Source organism: Metopolophium dirhodum, chromosome 3 (assembly GCF_019925205.1).
Source record: "Metopolophium dirhodum isolate CAU chromosome 3, ASM1992520v1, whole genome shotgun sequence".
Taxonomy (NCBI): domain Eukaryota; kingdom Metazoa; phylum Arthropoda; class Insecta; order Hemiptera; family Aphididae; genus Metopolophium; species Metopolophium dirhodum.
Window position 1 is genome coordinate 7,058,241 of NC_083562.1, and position 17,740 is coordinate 7,075,980.

At 27.9% G+C, this 17,740-nt stretch overlaps 2 protein-coding genes across 3 annotated transcripts; both read left to right on the forward strand.

Annotated features, from left to right (window-relative positions):
- The first annotated feature begins 736 nt into the window (after window positions 1–736).
- Window positions 737–6,311, forward strand: LOC132941856 (NCK-interacting protein with SH3 domain). Of its 2 annotated transcripts, none has more exons than XM_061010071.1 (10): window positions 737–857; window positions 1,712–1,896; window positions 1,971–2,162; window positions 2,294–2,407; window positions 2,786–3,100; window positions 3,541–3,743; window positions 4,708–4,811; window positions 4,878–5,102; window positions 5,461–5,633; window positions 5,719–6,311. In XM_061010071.1, the coding sequence occupies exons 1-10, from the start codon at window positions 752–754 to the stop codon at window positions 5,908–5,910; spliced, it is 1,809 nt and encodes a 602-aa protein (XP_060866054.1). In that variant the 5' UTR covers window positions 737–751; the 3' UTR covers window positions 5,911–6,311. The 2 variants fall into 2 exon arrangements, with proteins under 2 accessions (XP_060866054.1, XP_060866055.1); XM_061010072.1 differs by having other exon boundaries at window positions 755–1,312.
- A 775-nt stretch (window positions 6,312–7,086) lies between these two features.
- Window positions 7,087–8,993, forward strand: LOC132941175 (peptidyl-prolyl cis-trans isomerase-like 3). The gene is made up of 5 exons (XM_061009114.1): window positions 7,087–7,348; window positions 7,768–7,842; window positions 7,928–8,089; window positions 8,601–8,719; window positions 8,788–8,993. The coding sequence occupies exons 1-5, from the start codon at window positions 7,346–7,348 to the stop codon at window positions 8,912–8,914; spliced, it is 486 nt and encodes a 161-aa protein (XP_060865097.1). The 5' UTR covers window positions 7,087–7,345; the 3' UTR covers window positions 8,915–8,993.
- Window positions 8,994–17,740: the final 8,747 nt, after the last annotated feature.

The window sequence follows — 17,740 nt, forward strand, 5'->3', positions numbered from 1 at the left end:
ATTAAATCAACATTTACAAAACATCATTAAAATAATTCAAAAATACTATTTAAGTGTCAATTAATGTTAAGAATAGACTATTTTTTTTATATAAATTATATAAAATGTAGAGAAATTTGTTCAATTTATTATTTGTGTATGGAAGTAAAAAAATTGAAACTATATTTTTTTCGTATGAAATAATTCATCTTAAAATTCAAATTTAACCCATATTAAGGAATCAGTCACGAACTGAATGATCACGAAGAATAAAACTAATCATTAGATTGAATACTACAGAGAATGAATGAATCGGTGTAAACTCTTATCAGTTAAGGGCATAAGTTAAAATTTGGTTACCGATGGTCAAAATTAAAAAAAATCAACTACGGTAAAATTAATGACGAAAAAGAATTTGGGTTGGGAAAAGGTTTGGCGCTCACAGGCAAATGCATTTCAAGAAGCAAAATAAAAATACTAATACAGTTATTCGTTTTGAATTTTTAAATAACAGAAAATAAAAATAAATAGTTAATTTCCTGGTGGATATCAAACGTCGTAAATATTAGAACTTCAATGGATCAAACGTTCATAAAATATTAATGTGACATTACTGACATTCCAGACAGTAAACAGTCCGTGGCGATGACCTAGTGTCCTAGTGGCTAGTGATAAATGGCACAATTAGCGCCCTGTGAGCTGGTGAGCCTGGCTGGCTGGCTGGCTGGCTGAGCTGCGGTTCGATTATATTGTCCTGTGATTATACTTATCTATGTTCATTGTGCGTCCCACCGGTCACCAGCAGCTTTGTAGTCTGTGCCAGTGCACCACGATTATAAAGAACTTTATAATCGTGCAGTGTACTATAATTGAACTATGTAATGATATTTTGTATATTATAATTTATTGTTATTATAATATAGTTCAATGGTCTGTCTGTACTCGCTTTACAACTTAATAGTTAACACCCATAATATCATCTTCATATTGTTGTTTATTAGTTATTACAGTCACAATTTTTCAATAATTATCTAATATCTTATCTGCGGTTTTAATCATTTTTAAAAAACTCAGTTCTCATAATCTGTCTGTTATTCGGTATTCCGGTTATCTAAATGCTGCTAGGTACTTAATACAATATGATTATGATATTATGTCCATGTCAAATGAACAATGATGTTTAGTGCGTGTAAATGATATATATTTTTTATTATTGCTATAAAAAAAATTTTATCCGGGCCCAACTATCGTCAGCATAACCCATTAGAATTTAATGATTTATAATATTATTACATTTCGTCGAGGACAAATATGAACGATACATCAGAAAGCAGTAAGCTATAGACAAAATCTTAATTTATAGATATTATTCCCACTATACTTTTATTGTGTTCTGTTTCTATAACAATTCAATATGCTACTCTGCATGTATACATAATAATATATTGTTTTGATTGTTTGTACCGACATTTTTCTTTTTAGTGTTACGTAATTTTGTATTATTATTTATAATACGCTGCATTAAATGTCACTACACAGCTACATAATTAATATTGTATATTTTCAGTCTCTTTATGGATAGTTAAATGATATAGTAAAATGTTCACTTATAAGTTTTTTGTAGAGACAGTAAACAGTTTGCAATTTGTTTTAGTTTCTTAGACCTACCTAGTTCCATAACAAACTTAATAACTATATGACTGTCAGTATATTAATTTATTATATTGATTAGATTATGAAATGCTTCAAGCATTGTATGATTATAAAGATACTTCATCAGAGAGAACACTAGATTTCAAAATTAATGATGAGTTTTTCATTTACCGAGATGTTGCTGATAAAAAGAGTTGGTGTTTAGTAATCAACCATACTGGTGATTTAGGATACGTACCATATAACTATGTTAAAACCATTTATGTAAGTAAATTCAATTATTGTTAATTATCTAATTATTGTCAATTATATTTAATTAATCATTTAAATTTTATCAGGTAAAGGATACTCATGTATTAAAATTCTTAGAGAATTGTCTTTTAGCAGTTCAACAAAAACTTGATGTGAATGATAATTTTTCTGATAAATTTAAGCTATATGAATCATTATTGAGACGACAAAAAAAATTTAAACAGAAATCTTCCTTTAATACACTGGATACGCCAATACAGTGCAAAACCGTTGATAAGGTATTATTATTTTGATTATACTTTTATATTTAAATAGTTAAGTAATGTAGGTACCTACCTACCTACTAACCTATATTATATAATTGTATATAATGAAATGTATAAACTCAAGTTTTGTATTATGCTTTCAGGGTAATCAATCGGAAACATATGAACAAACATTGAATGAAACTGGAAATAGTTTAAGTGTTTCAAAAAAACCAAAAGAGATAACTATTCCAGATATTTATGAAGTAGTGCAGCAAGTATGAATTTAATATTAAATATTATAATGTTCTATATAATATAAATTAATATTAAATAAATCTCTTAGAATTATAAGATTTTCGAAGTCTATCTAATATTTGTTAAAAAAAACAAATATCAATACTTATATTCATTGATACAAATGTTAAAACTTTTAAGTTATTATCAAGCATCCCCTCTCCCTAAAAAAAAAAAAATGCCAATTCATTGAACTTACGCCAAAGTTATTAGAAAGTATTGTGTGTAATACAATAATGTATGGTAACTTGTTGGTTAATAGTTTAAGCTGTACATAATAAATTATATCATATTTTTAAAAATCTTTTTAGACATTTTTAATTACTATACATAAATATATAACATTTTTGCTGTTTTAGGTAAGAAATCATACAGGATTGTCATACAACTTTTCTCAAATAGCTGTGTCTGTTGTGATTCAATATTTGTCTGATCTAGTTGATGAATCAGCAAAGTCTAGTCTCAATAGTGTACGCGATATTATTGATACTTTTCCTCCTACAAGTGCAACATTACCAGTAGAATGTTTGGAAAATACTAAGGATGGAAAATGCATGCAACAGTTATTGGAATACTTAACAGCTGCTAAAGAAGATTCACAACAACGTTCATGGCAAATATTTGATGATCATGTTCAAATTGAAGAATGTTTAATTGAGCTCACGAGCATCTTGGTAATAAAATTATTCTTATTATATTAAATAAAAAATTATATTAGTTGTAAATTAAACAAAATTATTTAACATTTGTAGGTGCCTATTATACCTATTTGATTAAGTATTTGTATGAAATAATTTATGATAATTTGTTACAATTATGAATCATATCACAGCAAATGTTTCTATAATGCTGAATATAGTTTTTTTTTTCAATTAACCAATTATTTTAAAGTAGATTAAGTACTTAACATTGTTGAAACTCTCCTAGATGATACAAATTACATATTTTTTATTTTATTTAAAAATTTACTTTTTACTACAGCATTTTTTCCTTTATAATATATTTTTAAACATAAATTTGGAATGATGTGAAACACTAGAATTAATACCAATCACAATCACAAAATGAACAGCGTAAACTCTTGTAATAATTATTTTTATTTTTTTTTATATAGAAAAATGCAGATCCAATGGTCATTAATCATGTTTTAAAAATTGACCAATATACATCAATCAATAATTTATTAGAATATTATCAAATGGAATTACGATGGGTGATTCAAAAACATTTACTTAACATATTTTCAGAATTATGCAAACTTAATTTTGTTGTTGTTGATATTATAATAAATTCCATACTACCAATGGAATTAGCAAGGTACTTTTTTGTTTTTTATAGTAAATAATTTAAATTTACACAAATAATTTAATATTGATAATCATGCATTAGTTTAATTTTAATCAATAATTAATAGCGGATATTGAAATATTCAGTTTTCAATTTTTAATAATAGGTAGGTACCTGTATAAGAGAATGTCAGCAAACTATCGGTTTTCTCTTCAGACTTATATAAACATACTACATTTGCATTTAGTTTATCAAACTTTTAGTTGAAAACGTAACCTGTGTTGCTACGTTGGTTATTTTATGATATTGTAATTTGTATGTAAGTTATGAACCTGTAAAATATTACAATTTAAAAATGCTCGTAAATTGTAGAAAAATTAATGTATCATAAAAACACCAATGTTGATAGTTTTCTCATAATAATTGTATTTTAATCAGAGTGGCAAGTACTATAACCTTAATAGGTTACCTATATGATATTAGGTTAGAAAACAACATTGTCGCAATGTCTGTTATTAATTGTTATTATTTATTATTTCTATCAGAACATCTGATTATTAAAATTCTATTTTTCTATTTTAAATGTTTACATTCACATAATTCCAATAACTAATATTAATTATTATAATTTGAATACATACTATATAAATATATTAAAATACAATACATATACAATTAATTATTTTAGTTTCATTAATATATTATAATATAATATTAGACACCTTGTCTACTGGACAAATTTGTTTGAATGCTTATGGAATTAAAAAAAAATTATTAGCTAGCTATAACCATACCCATAAGTACCTAACCTCTCAATTCATGTTCCAAAAATTATTGATTATTTTTTACTTGTGTACACCTAGAGCACTTCATTATTTTCTTAAATAATATTGCCCACATTGTTGAAATAAGAATCTAAAACATTAGATTTTACATTTACTACACACTTTGTATACTGATTAATGATAAAATTCAAATCAAATATTATGTTTAGAGATATGCAAAACAACAAAGAAGATTTAAACAAGCAAGTCATTCTTGCTGAATTTCTAACACTCATTTTATCGGTTGGAGAGACTTTACCAATTTCATGCTTTGGTAAAACATTTAATTAAGATACATCTCCAAAGCTTCCGATAAATGATTTTGGTTTTAATTTTTCAGAATATATGAATGTGGACTTTGTTACCAAAATACTAAGTGATATAGAGGACAATGAACTGAAATCTTCGAATGATGAGAAAAAGACTGAATGCATGATCAACTTGTTGTTGTCTTATAATCTTCAGTTTTCTAAAATTGAATCAAACATAACTTTAAAAGGGCTGGCCCAAAGAGACAATGCTAAAGTACTTACTGAAAATTTGTTGATTTTACTTAATACTGAAAGTTAGTACAATGATTTTCTAGTGACAGATAAATTATAAACATCTTAGATCATATTATACAATGGATGGAGTCATACCATATTATGCGTATAAAATGAGTTGAAGCCAACATAACTATAGGACCTGTGACATCTGTGCTTGCGCAACTAGTTATTATATATCAATCTGTTTTCCTACATGTTTATCTTAATTTCGCTTCTGCAGCACTCTGCGCCAAACATCAATGATAAGAGACCATGCGAATGCGCATATCACTGAGGTCCTACAGTTATGTTGGCTTCACAAATTTTTCATATGACTATCCATTGTATATAATCTAAGATAAACATTAACCATTATTGCAATATACATTTTAATAGAAGATCCAGTACAAGTTTTAAAACTTAAGAAAAAACCAAAAAACTCTGTAGAAAAAATGTTAAATGACATTCTTGCTGACTCAAAAACTGCCAAACTGTTTTATGTTAATGATATTGAAGTTTTAGTTGATATTATTATACGTCAATTATTGAATATTCCATCTGATGAAATGGTAATGAATTGAACAAATTTTTCCATTTTTAGCTACATAATATGTCATTCAATAATTTATAGCTGTTTTGTTTTATTATGTCTAGGCTCGTACTTCATACTTGGAACTTTGTAAGAATGTGATTTTTAATACAGAATACTTAGAACGCAGACATAAATTATCAGATTTAAATAATTGCCTTCAAGAAATTCTTGTTGATGATAGTTCGTGCACTAAAGACCAAGATGTTTGTATTATTAAGGAAATTTATTTAAAATATCCAGAATTGTTCAAATAAAATTGTCTGAATAATATATTATATTTGTTACTAAAATATAATAGTTTGCTTATTCACTATGTTGAGTATTAATCAAAATACTAAATGTGCTTGCAACAATGTTGTGTGATTATTCCTTTATGTTACTTTTATGTGCCAAATATTATCTTAAACATTTTATTAATATTACAATTTTGATTTTTCTTCTTTAAGCTTGTAGCTGTATTGTATGTTATAAAGTTTTTATATTTTTAAATTTTATTTCATATTTAACAATGTTATAGTATTAAATATTTATTATTAATTTTTATTTGTTAATTAATATATTATGTATTCATGTTCGTTTTATATATTTTAAAACAAAATACTTGATCATTGATTATAATTACTTATTATACATTTTAGTTTATCAATAAAACAACTTTTCGTGTTTAATATAGTAATATTACATATTTTATAAAAACATGGACTGAATGGTCATAACAATAACATTCAGCAGTCTTTACAGCAGTGGTTCTCATTTTCCCAATAGGAGTTGGTCTGCCCACAGAGTAGATGAAATTTCATCTATTTTTGTGGTCTACGGACTTCTATGCTTGACTGGATGACTTATTTATTATTTATTATTTATTTAACCATGATGTGATGAATAAGGATCCAACTACTACTAACCATTATGATCACGATTCTCGGTTATTTTTTTAAATATACATTTTTGAACCAAGTGTATAAAATTACTTTGAATTTAAACATTAAGGAGTAAATTGTAAATGTGCTAATTTTTCTCAATAAGACGACCTATTTTGATTAGTTGATGAAAATAATACATTTGAAATACATATTATTTTTTAGGACCCCCCCCCCAGAAAAAATTTGGAAATCCGACACTGTCGATACTATATTATTAAATCGATAAAACACTATCTTCTCTACATCGTGGTGTTTGTCCCATAGACGTCCTATTAACAACGTTTATATCTAGGTCTATGGTTTGTCCAGTGTTCTTTACTCACTATAGTCACTGTTCACAGAAATTCGCTGAACTTACTATAGACCTGTTAAAAATATTATATTTATATTATTATATCCCACCTGCAAATGGCGGCCAACTTCAGAGATAAGAACGAGTTTTTGATTATATGAAATATCTGATTATTGGTTTGTTATTCTTTTTTTTATCATTTTAATAATATTGTTAAATGCCATGGACAACACATAGAGTATCTCTATGGGACAACATTACAGTTGGCGGTTGTAGAATATAATATTATCATTATTCTATTCTGTGATTAAATGTTAATTTCTGTAATCTGTCGGCATTTTGCAATTATTTGTGAATCCGTGATCCAGTGGTGCTAAAGTAATTTAAATTTGCGCTGATCCAAATTTGTTATATCTGTGGTTTTTATCTGTCGGTAAGAGACGATCCAGAAATTGTATTCGTCTTCCACGAATTATGGTAAGTCAATAATCACACGCCTGATTGTGAATTTATTACAGTTTCAGTTTAATTAACACTAGTTCTAACTGACATTTTAAATATAATAATCGTATTATAATTTATAACTCGTAGTTTTCAGTTTTTCAAATAGAAACTAACATTTTTAAAATAAGTTCAATTTTTAACATTCAATTACAAGGTATCTACCTATGTTTGAAATATGAATATTAATGGTAGCGTAAAAAATTAACCAATACTACTTTTCTTCTTAATTCTTTAAAATATCGAATGTATTACTATATTAAAAGATAATGTGTTGTAGAGTTGTACACTGCACATCACATTCAAATAATGCATTGATAAAAATAACTGGGAATATTCCAAAGGCTGCTCGGAGTTATTCTATGATTTTGTAATCAGAAATTGTTGTTTTTTAGTCCATAACCCTGCATACAGACGTTGGTGATATAAAAATTGAAGTATTCTGTGAAGAATGTCCAAAAACTGCAGAGGTAAATATTGAAATATGTATAGGTATATTATATTTTTTATACTTCATAATATTTATATAATTCTTTATTTATTGTTTGTGATCAGAATTTCTTGGCATTATGTGCTAGTGACTATTACAATGGGTGTTTGTTTCACCGTAACATCAAAGGATTCATTGTACAAACTGGTGATCCAACACATACAGGCAAAGGAGGTTCATCAATTTGGGGTCGAAAGTTTGAAGATGAGTTCAAAGAAAATTTAAAAGTAATATAATATTTTAATTTTTAAGTAATTTAGTATCATAACAAATCATGGTGTTTGTTTAGTAGGTGACCTACCAAGACGATTAATTATATTATGTACCGACAATATACGGGTACCGATCTATTAACAGACAAAATACATTTTTTAATTTTTAATGGATGTACAAAAAGTATAGGTATTGCTAAATACTTTTTAAAATAAAATAATTTTATGAAATTTTTTGAATATTTTTGACTACGATAGGTATTTAATATTCATACATTTTTTTTTTTTTTTACTGATATTTTGTTTTTGACAACTGATTTTGACATTATAAAATGTAATCCTGTATTACTTTATATTTGTATTAGTAAATAATTATTAATAATAAAATAACACGAATTTATGATTTTTATCAGCATAAAAATACTAAACGAATACCCGATATGGTAACGTGGTCCGGTAGGTCACATACTATAAACAAATACCTAAATAATAATTAATAATTAATAATATTTTATTAAAATCTTAGCATAAAGAACGAGGAACTGTATCAATGGCTAATAATGGACCTAATACTAATAGTAGCCAATTTTTCTTGACATATGCTGCTCAACCCAATCTGGATTTAAAATACACAGTTTTTGGAAGGTAATACAACATTTAATAAAAAGTTATTTTGATATTTAATCTAATATTATCGTTTTTTTTTTTTTTAGGGTGATTGATGGATTTGAAGCTTTAGATGAACTAGAAAAATTGCCAGTAAACTCAAAAAATTTTAAACCTTTGACTGATGTGAAAATACAATATGTTTCCATTCATGCAAATCCCTTGGCATCATAAATATTTTATTAAAACAAATCTAAAAATTAAAGTGTACATAATTATCATAATTACAAATACAATTATTTTTTAATACAAATTTTGTGGGTAAAGTTTTTACAATTAACTAAATGGACTGATTAGGTAAGTACATTAATTGTGTACAACTAAAACTTAAGTTCACAGTCTACTCTATCTACCTGGTACGCAGATTTGTGTCCATAACTGTAAGTACTAGTTATTATTAAATGTTATGTGTGTAATGAAAAATTGTTTAACATTATAAAAATGGTACAGAACTACAGAAGTAATTAAAAGTAATTTTTTTCAACTTAAAATGTTCACCAAATAATATTGTTATTAGTATTTTCTAATTATTATGATACTATTTTAAATTTATTTTAGGCTTTTTTTGAACTATTTCTAGGCATAAAGATTATGTTAGCAATGCAGCAGTATTGCACTGGTAACGATAAAATAAGCGTCACAATTTACCGCCACCTCCACATTGTATAACCTTAAAACAAACAATTTTTTACTTTGTCAAACATTTCAAAATTTAATATAAGGTTCCTCATAAGTTTTTATAATAGCCGTTCAAAGAACAAGGTTTCTCATAAGTAGTACATATTGTAGCTAAAAAGTCAAAAAATATATTAACACTGATTTGTTGTAAATATTTTAAGTTCAAATTTGACAAAATTAGACATTTTTGTTATTTTGTTGTAATTTAAAAATATTATTAGTGGGTACTTACTTGAAACTTTTAAAGTACCTATACTATTATATTGTTTATACAGGGCATATATTGTCTATTATGTTTAAAATATTATATAATGTTGGTTTCTGTTGTGTCACCATATTATTTTAGTACTGGTCTATTGTTACAACCAGGGGATTTTAGGGTGGACGGGGGTCAAACCCCCCATAGACCTTTATTAAAATTTTATAAAATAGTGTTCTTAGCCGTATATTAACAAAATCTCATCAAACAAATAACCATAAATACTGGAAATTTTCAATTGTTTTTATTTTATTCTAATTAATGCCATTCAATTTTTTTTCGTCGGGTCAAAAAACTTAGGTTAGGTTAGATTTTAACCTGATTTAAATTTCTTAATAACAGTTTAACCTTATTAAATATACTTAAGAACTATTTTTTTATAAGCATTGAAAGTCTAAAATTTGATAAAATTTGTGAATGCCTAGAAAATTTGTAAATTATTTTGTTACAAATTTATAAAATGTTCAGCTTTTATAGGTAAGGACTTAAAATTTAAAATAAGTTACCTATCCTTAATACTCATAACTAGTTAGCTAACTGACAGGCATAAGTAGAACGCGGAAATCCATTAAAAAAAGTTAGAGGGCTACGATTTTTCTGTTGAACTAAATCCGTGGGGGCTTTGCCTCATATCCCCTCATAAATCATTCTTAACAAGTTTTTTTTTATTTATCAAATATTTAAAATTAAATGGCTGTCCAATTAATTTTTAGACTAACATAATGATGTGTTTTTTTTTTTTTTTTTTTTTGTTTGTTATTTATATTTTTTGTACACGATACGTAATCGAAATAATCTTTCAATTTTCATTTTTCAACTTCAGTACCTTAGTCCTTTACTTTCAATTTTAGTCTTATCTATAATAGCCTATACTGAAAATCGTAAGTTGTTTACAGTTTAAACAAATAAACGTTTTGGTTATAAATTCGCGACATTATACATTATATCGTACAGGTATAAATGTATAATTTCAGTTTTGTTGTAACCTGAGTACAAAAAATCTCATGAGGAACCCTCTATTGAATTTTAATTACCATTTTTGTTTTTCCCGGTGCTTTTGAAAAGTACTGTGAAATCATTTTGATCTCTCAAAAGTTTCAAATAGATCCAATTTACTATCAGAAACCACCATCAAAGTTGAAAATCAAAGCATTATTTTGACAACTTAACTGGGAGTTTCTTACTTTTGACCTCCTAAATTACAACTAGATTCACTTTTCTATACTAGAAAATATAGGGTAGTTCTGTTGTAGAATGCAGAAAATCGATGAATTTTTACTAACCCAAAAGAATACGATAGACAGAAAAAAACACACTTCGTTCAGATTTTAAAATAAAAAATATACAATATAATATTATCTTGTATCCCAATATTATTCTTTATCCTCTATGTACCTATATCTACGGTTGCCTGTAGTCGCCGCAGTTAATATTAACCGTTTTTAGCGACCAAAATTCAGGAAAAAAATGGTTAACTTAGATAGGTATGGCAGACCTATTAATTATTATAGGTAATAATAATAGTTCTAAATTTCTAATAAAACCTTACAACGACACGTGATCATATAGTTTTACGATTGAAATTCGTCTAAAAAATACTTTGATTCATATAATATCTCGTATAATCACTAAGGTCTTAGATACGAGTTTCCAGAAAAATGTATATACCTACCGCAATACAGGTAGCCGTATATATATATTTACATTTCGAGAACGAGCTGGTAAATAGTTTATAATAATATGTTTGGCGTAAAATATAGGTAGGTGGTAGGTAATCGCGTTTCTCGTTCCGAATAGCTATTGATTTTTTTCTTATCACAATAATAATATATTCGCTTAGTTTGACGGGTTAAGTTCTTTTCCGCCCACGCCTCGTCACGATCCGTGTTCAACAGTGTGTCAGTGTTCCTACACTCTATACCAGTGGTTCCCAATTGGTGGTCCGCGTGGGGTCCCCCTGCAGGGGTCAACGTATTGATGTTAGGGTATCCGCGGTTGTGTACTACTTGTTGTGATTTTTCATTTTTATTTTATTTTAGTGAAATTATCGAATTCGTAGTTGTTTGAAACACCGCGTATTTTTGGACTATTGCGAAACTCTATTTACCGCGAAAAAGGCAGATAATTAATTTATTCAAATCGAAAAGTAAGTATATACTCACAAAATAGGGGTCCCCGGACCGATTTAAGTTTTAGCTAGGGGTTGGTCGTGGCCGTTCATATACTAATTGGGAACCACTGTTCTGCGTACAGTCGTGTGCTGCGTTACGCTCGAACTCGGTTCAGCGCAGGTGTATATACGCGTAAGTACCTACCTACACATCAGCAGTGTCCCTCGTCCATATATAGCTTCAAACTTTTACAAGCCGCCCCCGGGGGAGTGTTTAACGCTAAAAACATTTCCACCAATCATAATAATAATAATAATAATAATAATAATTTAGAATATTATTATGATTGTCATTGTACGAATCGTGTTGTCGGTCGGCTATATTATATAATATTATATTATGATCATCATCGTCGACGTCTTTCCCGGCTGCAGCGAATTGTGTGTACGCGCCGCCGTTTCTCTAATTAAAAACATCACCGGTAGCGTTATATGCATTTGTTCGTTTTTATTCGTCCCCGTGGGACGGTTCCGGTCGACGCTATGCCACTCCATCAGCAGACTTTAATTCCAAGCGTATATGTAATACATTGTACAGGGCGATTCTCTGTTGAAACACAAACCGCGTCGCCGTGTCCCGCAGCGAACTGTTGAAAACAACGATTTTAATACAAATAATATTTAGTCACACTAATAAATAGGTATTACCTAACTTGGGGAAAAATTCTCAAATTGTTCATAGACGGGAGTCTTTTTTTTTTTACGAACATTTTAAATGAAATATACCAAACATCGAAACACTATAGTATAGCGACTATCCAAGAGCCACCCTGTATGCGTACTTATTTTATTTTATTCAATTACCTCGCGCCAGTGCGCCGCCGAGTACCTATGGGCGGTGGTAGGTACATACAGTAGAGGTATTCACCACCCATAGTCACCCTCGACCATTGGACACAATAATATTTATTATTGTTTACCATACATTTCCGGACTAAAATACAGTTTTTGGTTGTATAATAAAGTTTTAAGTTTGTAAATATATGTAAACTCGAATAGCCGAAACCCAGCTACGTATGTGTATATATAGGTATATATTTATATTTAAAATTCGTCGTGCCTGTATATTATATATAGTGTTTCAAGCTTTTCATTTTCTTAAATGTACTTTTTAAGCCACCTCTGTAAGTTGTGGGGCTTAAAAATGTAAATACTTACACTGTCGACCCGCCGCGAGAAATGAGCACTGTTATGCGGACAACGATTTTTTATAATACAATTTCCGTCCAATATTGAATTATTTAACGCTACGTTCATCCTGAGTTCGTTATATTTAATTGGGGCTAGGTCTTTTATTACCAGGTGCTTATTAAATAAGATATTATTATATTACTATGGTAGTTTGAAACTTCTGAACATGTTTTAATTTATCCGTAGATATACTGTGCACCATAATAATATAATATATATTTATATCTATATCAATCTAATCAAATATGAAATTTAATATAACGAGTTCTAATGTTCTACACCTATTTAGATTTATTAATACATTTTAGATTTAGTAAAACTTGCAGGACTTGAGTACCTAAACATTTCAATTTGATTTTAATTTTTGATCTAGACTACACGTGTGATAAATATTTGAAAAAAAATATAATTATATCCGTTCATATAATTTCTTTTAAAATGTAGTAATATCGCACTTGACATAATATATATTTATATGAGAATTGTGTAGGATTCTTTCTAGTTTCTGCTTCAATAATAGCCAATAGGTAGGTCGTAAGTACAATAACATATACCTACTCAATGATTATACCAAGTATAAAACATAAAATTGTTATATTGTAAAAGAAATTTTAACTAAGTATTGTGGAGTATAGGTACTTACTAAATAATATTTTTGACAAACTGATAAATATATTTAATAAAAAATGTTTACATCTTACAAGACATATAGTTGATAACACTTCGAAAATAAATAATTAACTTTTTAATCTTCTTAATAACCAACTTCTTCCTACTTTCAATCTATTATTGTTATACGCTTGGATCCTGGACATTGTTAATAAATAAAAAATACAATATATTTTTAAATAATAAAAACTTAAAATTATATGGTGATATTTATATTTATTCATATCCACCAAGTTGGCACCGGTGCTTAATGCTACATCAATATTTTACTACAAATTTGCTACATTTTGCTACGTCATTTTAAAATTGTCTTGGGAAACAAACATCCCAGTGACCCAGTGCCTACTATCTTGACACATCAAAAACCAAAATGGGTATCAAACTATCAACATTTCCGATAATAGTAATAGGTTTATCGTTTGTAAGACGTAATTGTGTATACACTGTACAAAACGTTCAAAATCTCTGAACATTTTTTATAAATTACGAGGTATACCCTTGGGTTTTTTGAAGTATTTTTTCAAAATGTATTTTTATGTATTATGCAACTACCAGGTAGGTCATTTTAAATTTTTTTTCTTTACAAAAACTACATTAATATGATAATAAATCCGAGAGGTTGAATTCACATTAGGGGGGCTTAGCCCTCCTCCCCCAAGCCCCACCCTATTTGCGCCTATGCAATTGTTATTGTATTGTATTGTATTATATATTTATGATATTTATATTATATAAGGTAAAAATCACATACAATATAGTGATTATTATAGTGGTCACTGGTCTGCAGATATTACTACAAGTCTGTAACAATTATAATTATTGTCCATGTGACCATGTAGATAAGTATTAGGTACCTATAGATTATAGTAGATGTAATTTCCGGTACAGATGTTTATTATCGTTTAGCCGAAACGAAAGTAACTAGGGGTACACTCTACAGGTGCTTGGTATATTAATAATTAATGACGAATTTTCGAAATTAATTACAAAAGACGTTCATTCGCATGACCTAATACAGTAATACATATAGTTCTAATTTCGAAGACCGCTGTACAATAATGTGTAGAAAAACGCATACTTTATCATTATATATTATTCTATAATCAACAATGTTCTTATTTATGATAATAATTAAAGCATGATGGCTACTAAATAATTTCTAATCCGATACAAACTACCTACATGAATGAAATACAAAGTTCTGTAAAAAAAAAGTTATATATACTTTCAAAGTTAACGATTGTTTATAGAATTTACTTTTTAACAATGTATTTAACAGAACTACTGTAGAAGTATGCAATATATTATTACATGAGTACATAAAATTCACTTTATATTAGGTAGAATTTATATATTATTTGAGTATGGTATTATAGCACATTATGTGTAAAGGGGTACATATAATTGGTGAAATATCGTCCAATTAAAAGTAAATGAGACAGAGGTACAGGACTACAGGAGGTCGAAGGGTAAATAGTTGGGCATGTAGCTTTTAACTAAAACGGAGTTAGTTAAACGGATTAACTTAAGCACTTTAACAAGGGATTTCATTTTCATTATAGATTTTAAACTGCCTGCGGAGTAAGTATAGGTACCTAGTACCTACTATATATGATTAGATTCTATAGAGATGATGCCTTGCTAATTAACTGTATATACTAATCTTATTTTTTTTTTACCAAACCGAATTATGTATTAATATTAATATGAATAATTATTACTAATAACTTCAATTTCTATACCTACAATAAGTAAAAACACATTTTGAGAAACATCTATAGACGTATACGTCATCGTTATCACTGTATAAATAATATTATATTCTATAACGTAATACATTTTTTCCTTTTTTTCTTTTATTTATATATACACATTCTATAACATATATAATATTCTTATAACAATAAGATTATTAGTCAAAATAAAATAAATTACATGAATACTTGATAAAAGAAGCCACCCGGTGATGACACTATTTCAAAATACAATTTAAAACAACTTTTGTAAACATGTAGAGTTTGCTTTAATTTTCAAACAATACTTCCTGCGCAGTCACCACTCACCAGTTTGTATAACTAGGTATAATATCTTCAATTTTATTATAAAATATTGTAATATTTTATATTTATGACATGATACCTACTATTAAACTTTTTGAAATTACACCTGTTAACCATTATCTAAATTACCTATACTATGATGTGGTTCAATAATATATTGTATACCTATCTATACTGGCTATATCCTATAGTGTATACGTACCGGTACATAATAATATTTGAGGGGGACGGAGTGGCCGAGCGGACTTAGGCGTCGGCTGCGACGCAGTCGACCCGGGTTCGATTCCTAGGCCATGGGCGGCATTTTTCTTCGGACAAGTCACGGTGTCCGGAGAACAAGTGTCGCCATCCCCCACCCGGGCATGGCAGATACCTACGGGTGCCCAATCCAAAGTTCTGCCAAACTAAACACATACGTATTCCTCCCCCTACCGACTTAATAACTTACAGTAAAAACTAAAAATAGCCAATGGTCTCAGCTGCCGGGCTCAAGATCAATAAAAAAAAAAAAAAATAATATTTGAATATCTATTTATATGTATATATTATAAATATTATAATATAGAAGCCCATTTTTTGTATAATATCATGTAAGTTCACGCATATCTCGAAAAGTATTCAATGAACTTTACTATTTTAGTACAGTTTTTGCCAAGTCTCGGAGAAAGCTTTAATGTATAATACCTTAAAAAAATGAATTGGATTGCCACAGAATATTGTCCATATCACGAGTTATGGTTCGAATTAGTATTTACTATTAAGTTCACAAAGCGAGATACACCGACGACTGACGTTAGCTGAGAATTGAGGTAGGTACACTAAAACCATGATAGGTCTAAATAGCACTATATATTATATTTTTTTACTAGCTAAGTCGGGTTATTCAGCTAAAAATGGGTTTTAGTTTTTCTGAAGTTAATATACTCAAATACTACTGGACCGTTTTCAATAAAAGTTATACCAAAAGAGTTTTGGAGGGTGCTTACGCTTTTTTTTTTTAACCCCTTAGGTAGCCTATAAGGGTGCTCAGTGCTCACACAGGAATATTGTTTAAGCTTACGAAGAAAGAATATTTTTTTGTTTATTTTAATGGTTGCCATTGGTTAGGTTATTACTATTATAATTAGAAGAAATATAATGGCATAAGAATTTTTTTTTTACAAATATTGAAATTGAAATATATTTATAAAAATCTAATCTTTGGCATGGACAGCTAGTATTATATATTTTCAAAATATCTACGTTATAGTTTAAAAACACAACAAAATAAATAGTAGTATTATACTATTGTAAAGCGTAGATGAAGTAGGTACGCCAAATTTGGAATACCATTTTGCCTTTGCTTCCTTATGGTTATAATAATGTAAATTAAATACGACCAACGAGGCCTGAGTTATAATGGAAGTATAATATGATAGCATGTTTTTACTGTTGATTTTTTACTACTGTGACGGCCTCTCAATAAATTGATTTCAAATGCCATTTAAGATTTTTTATTAATGGCCTGAAACCGAATATTAAAAATTACATTTTTAAATTTATTAACTAAAATATAAAAAGTTAATTTTTATATTTTATAAAATGTGTTATGTGTTATCCAGGTAAACGTAAAATAAGTCATGTATTGTGGAATAGCCAAGAGGTATTCCATAGAGTATTCTGGTATTCAATATTTCTATGTAACTAACATAATTTATTTTATAATTTATATTAACTAAAAATTAATAAAACAGTTTCAACTTTCAGTTTTGATACTTTTTCAATACAAAAACAAAAACTTTTGGACTTAAAGAGTTAAGAAAATAATACCCGTTTTAAATAAAACTTAAAAGTATCACATAAATACAACGATTCAAAAAAATGTTTTAAGTTAATTGTAATACTTTGAATGTTAATGATTTATATAAAACAACAAGTACCCTTTTCATTATTCGTATTAAATATTACGTTAGGCTTATAAGATCTTAAAATCT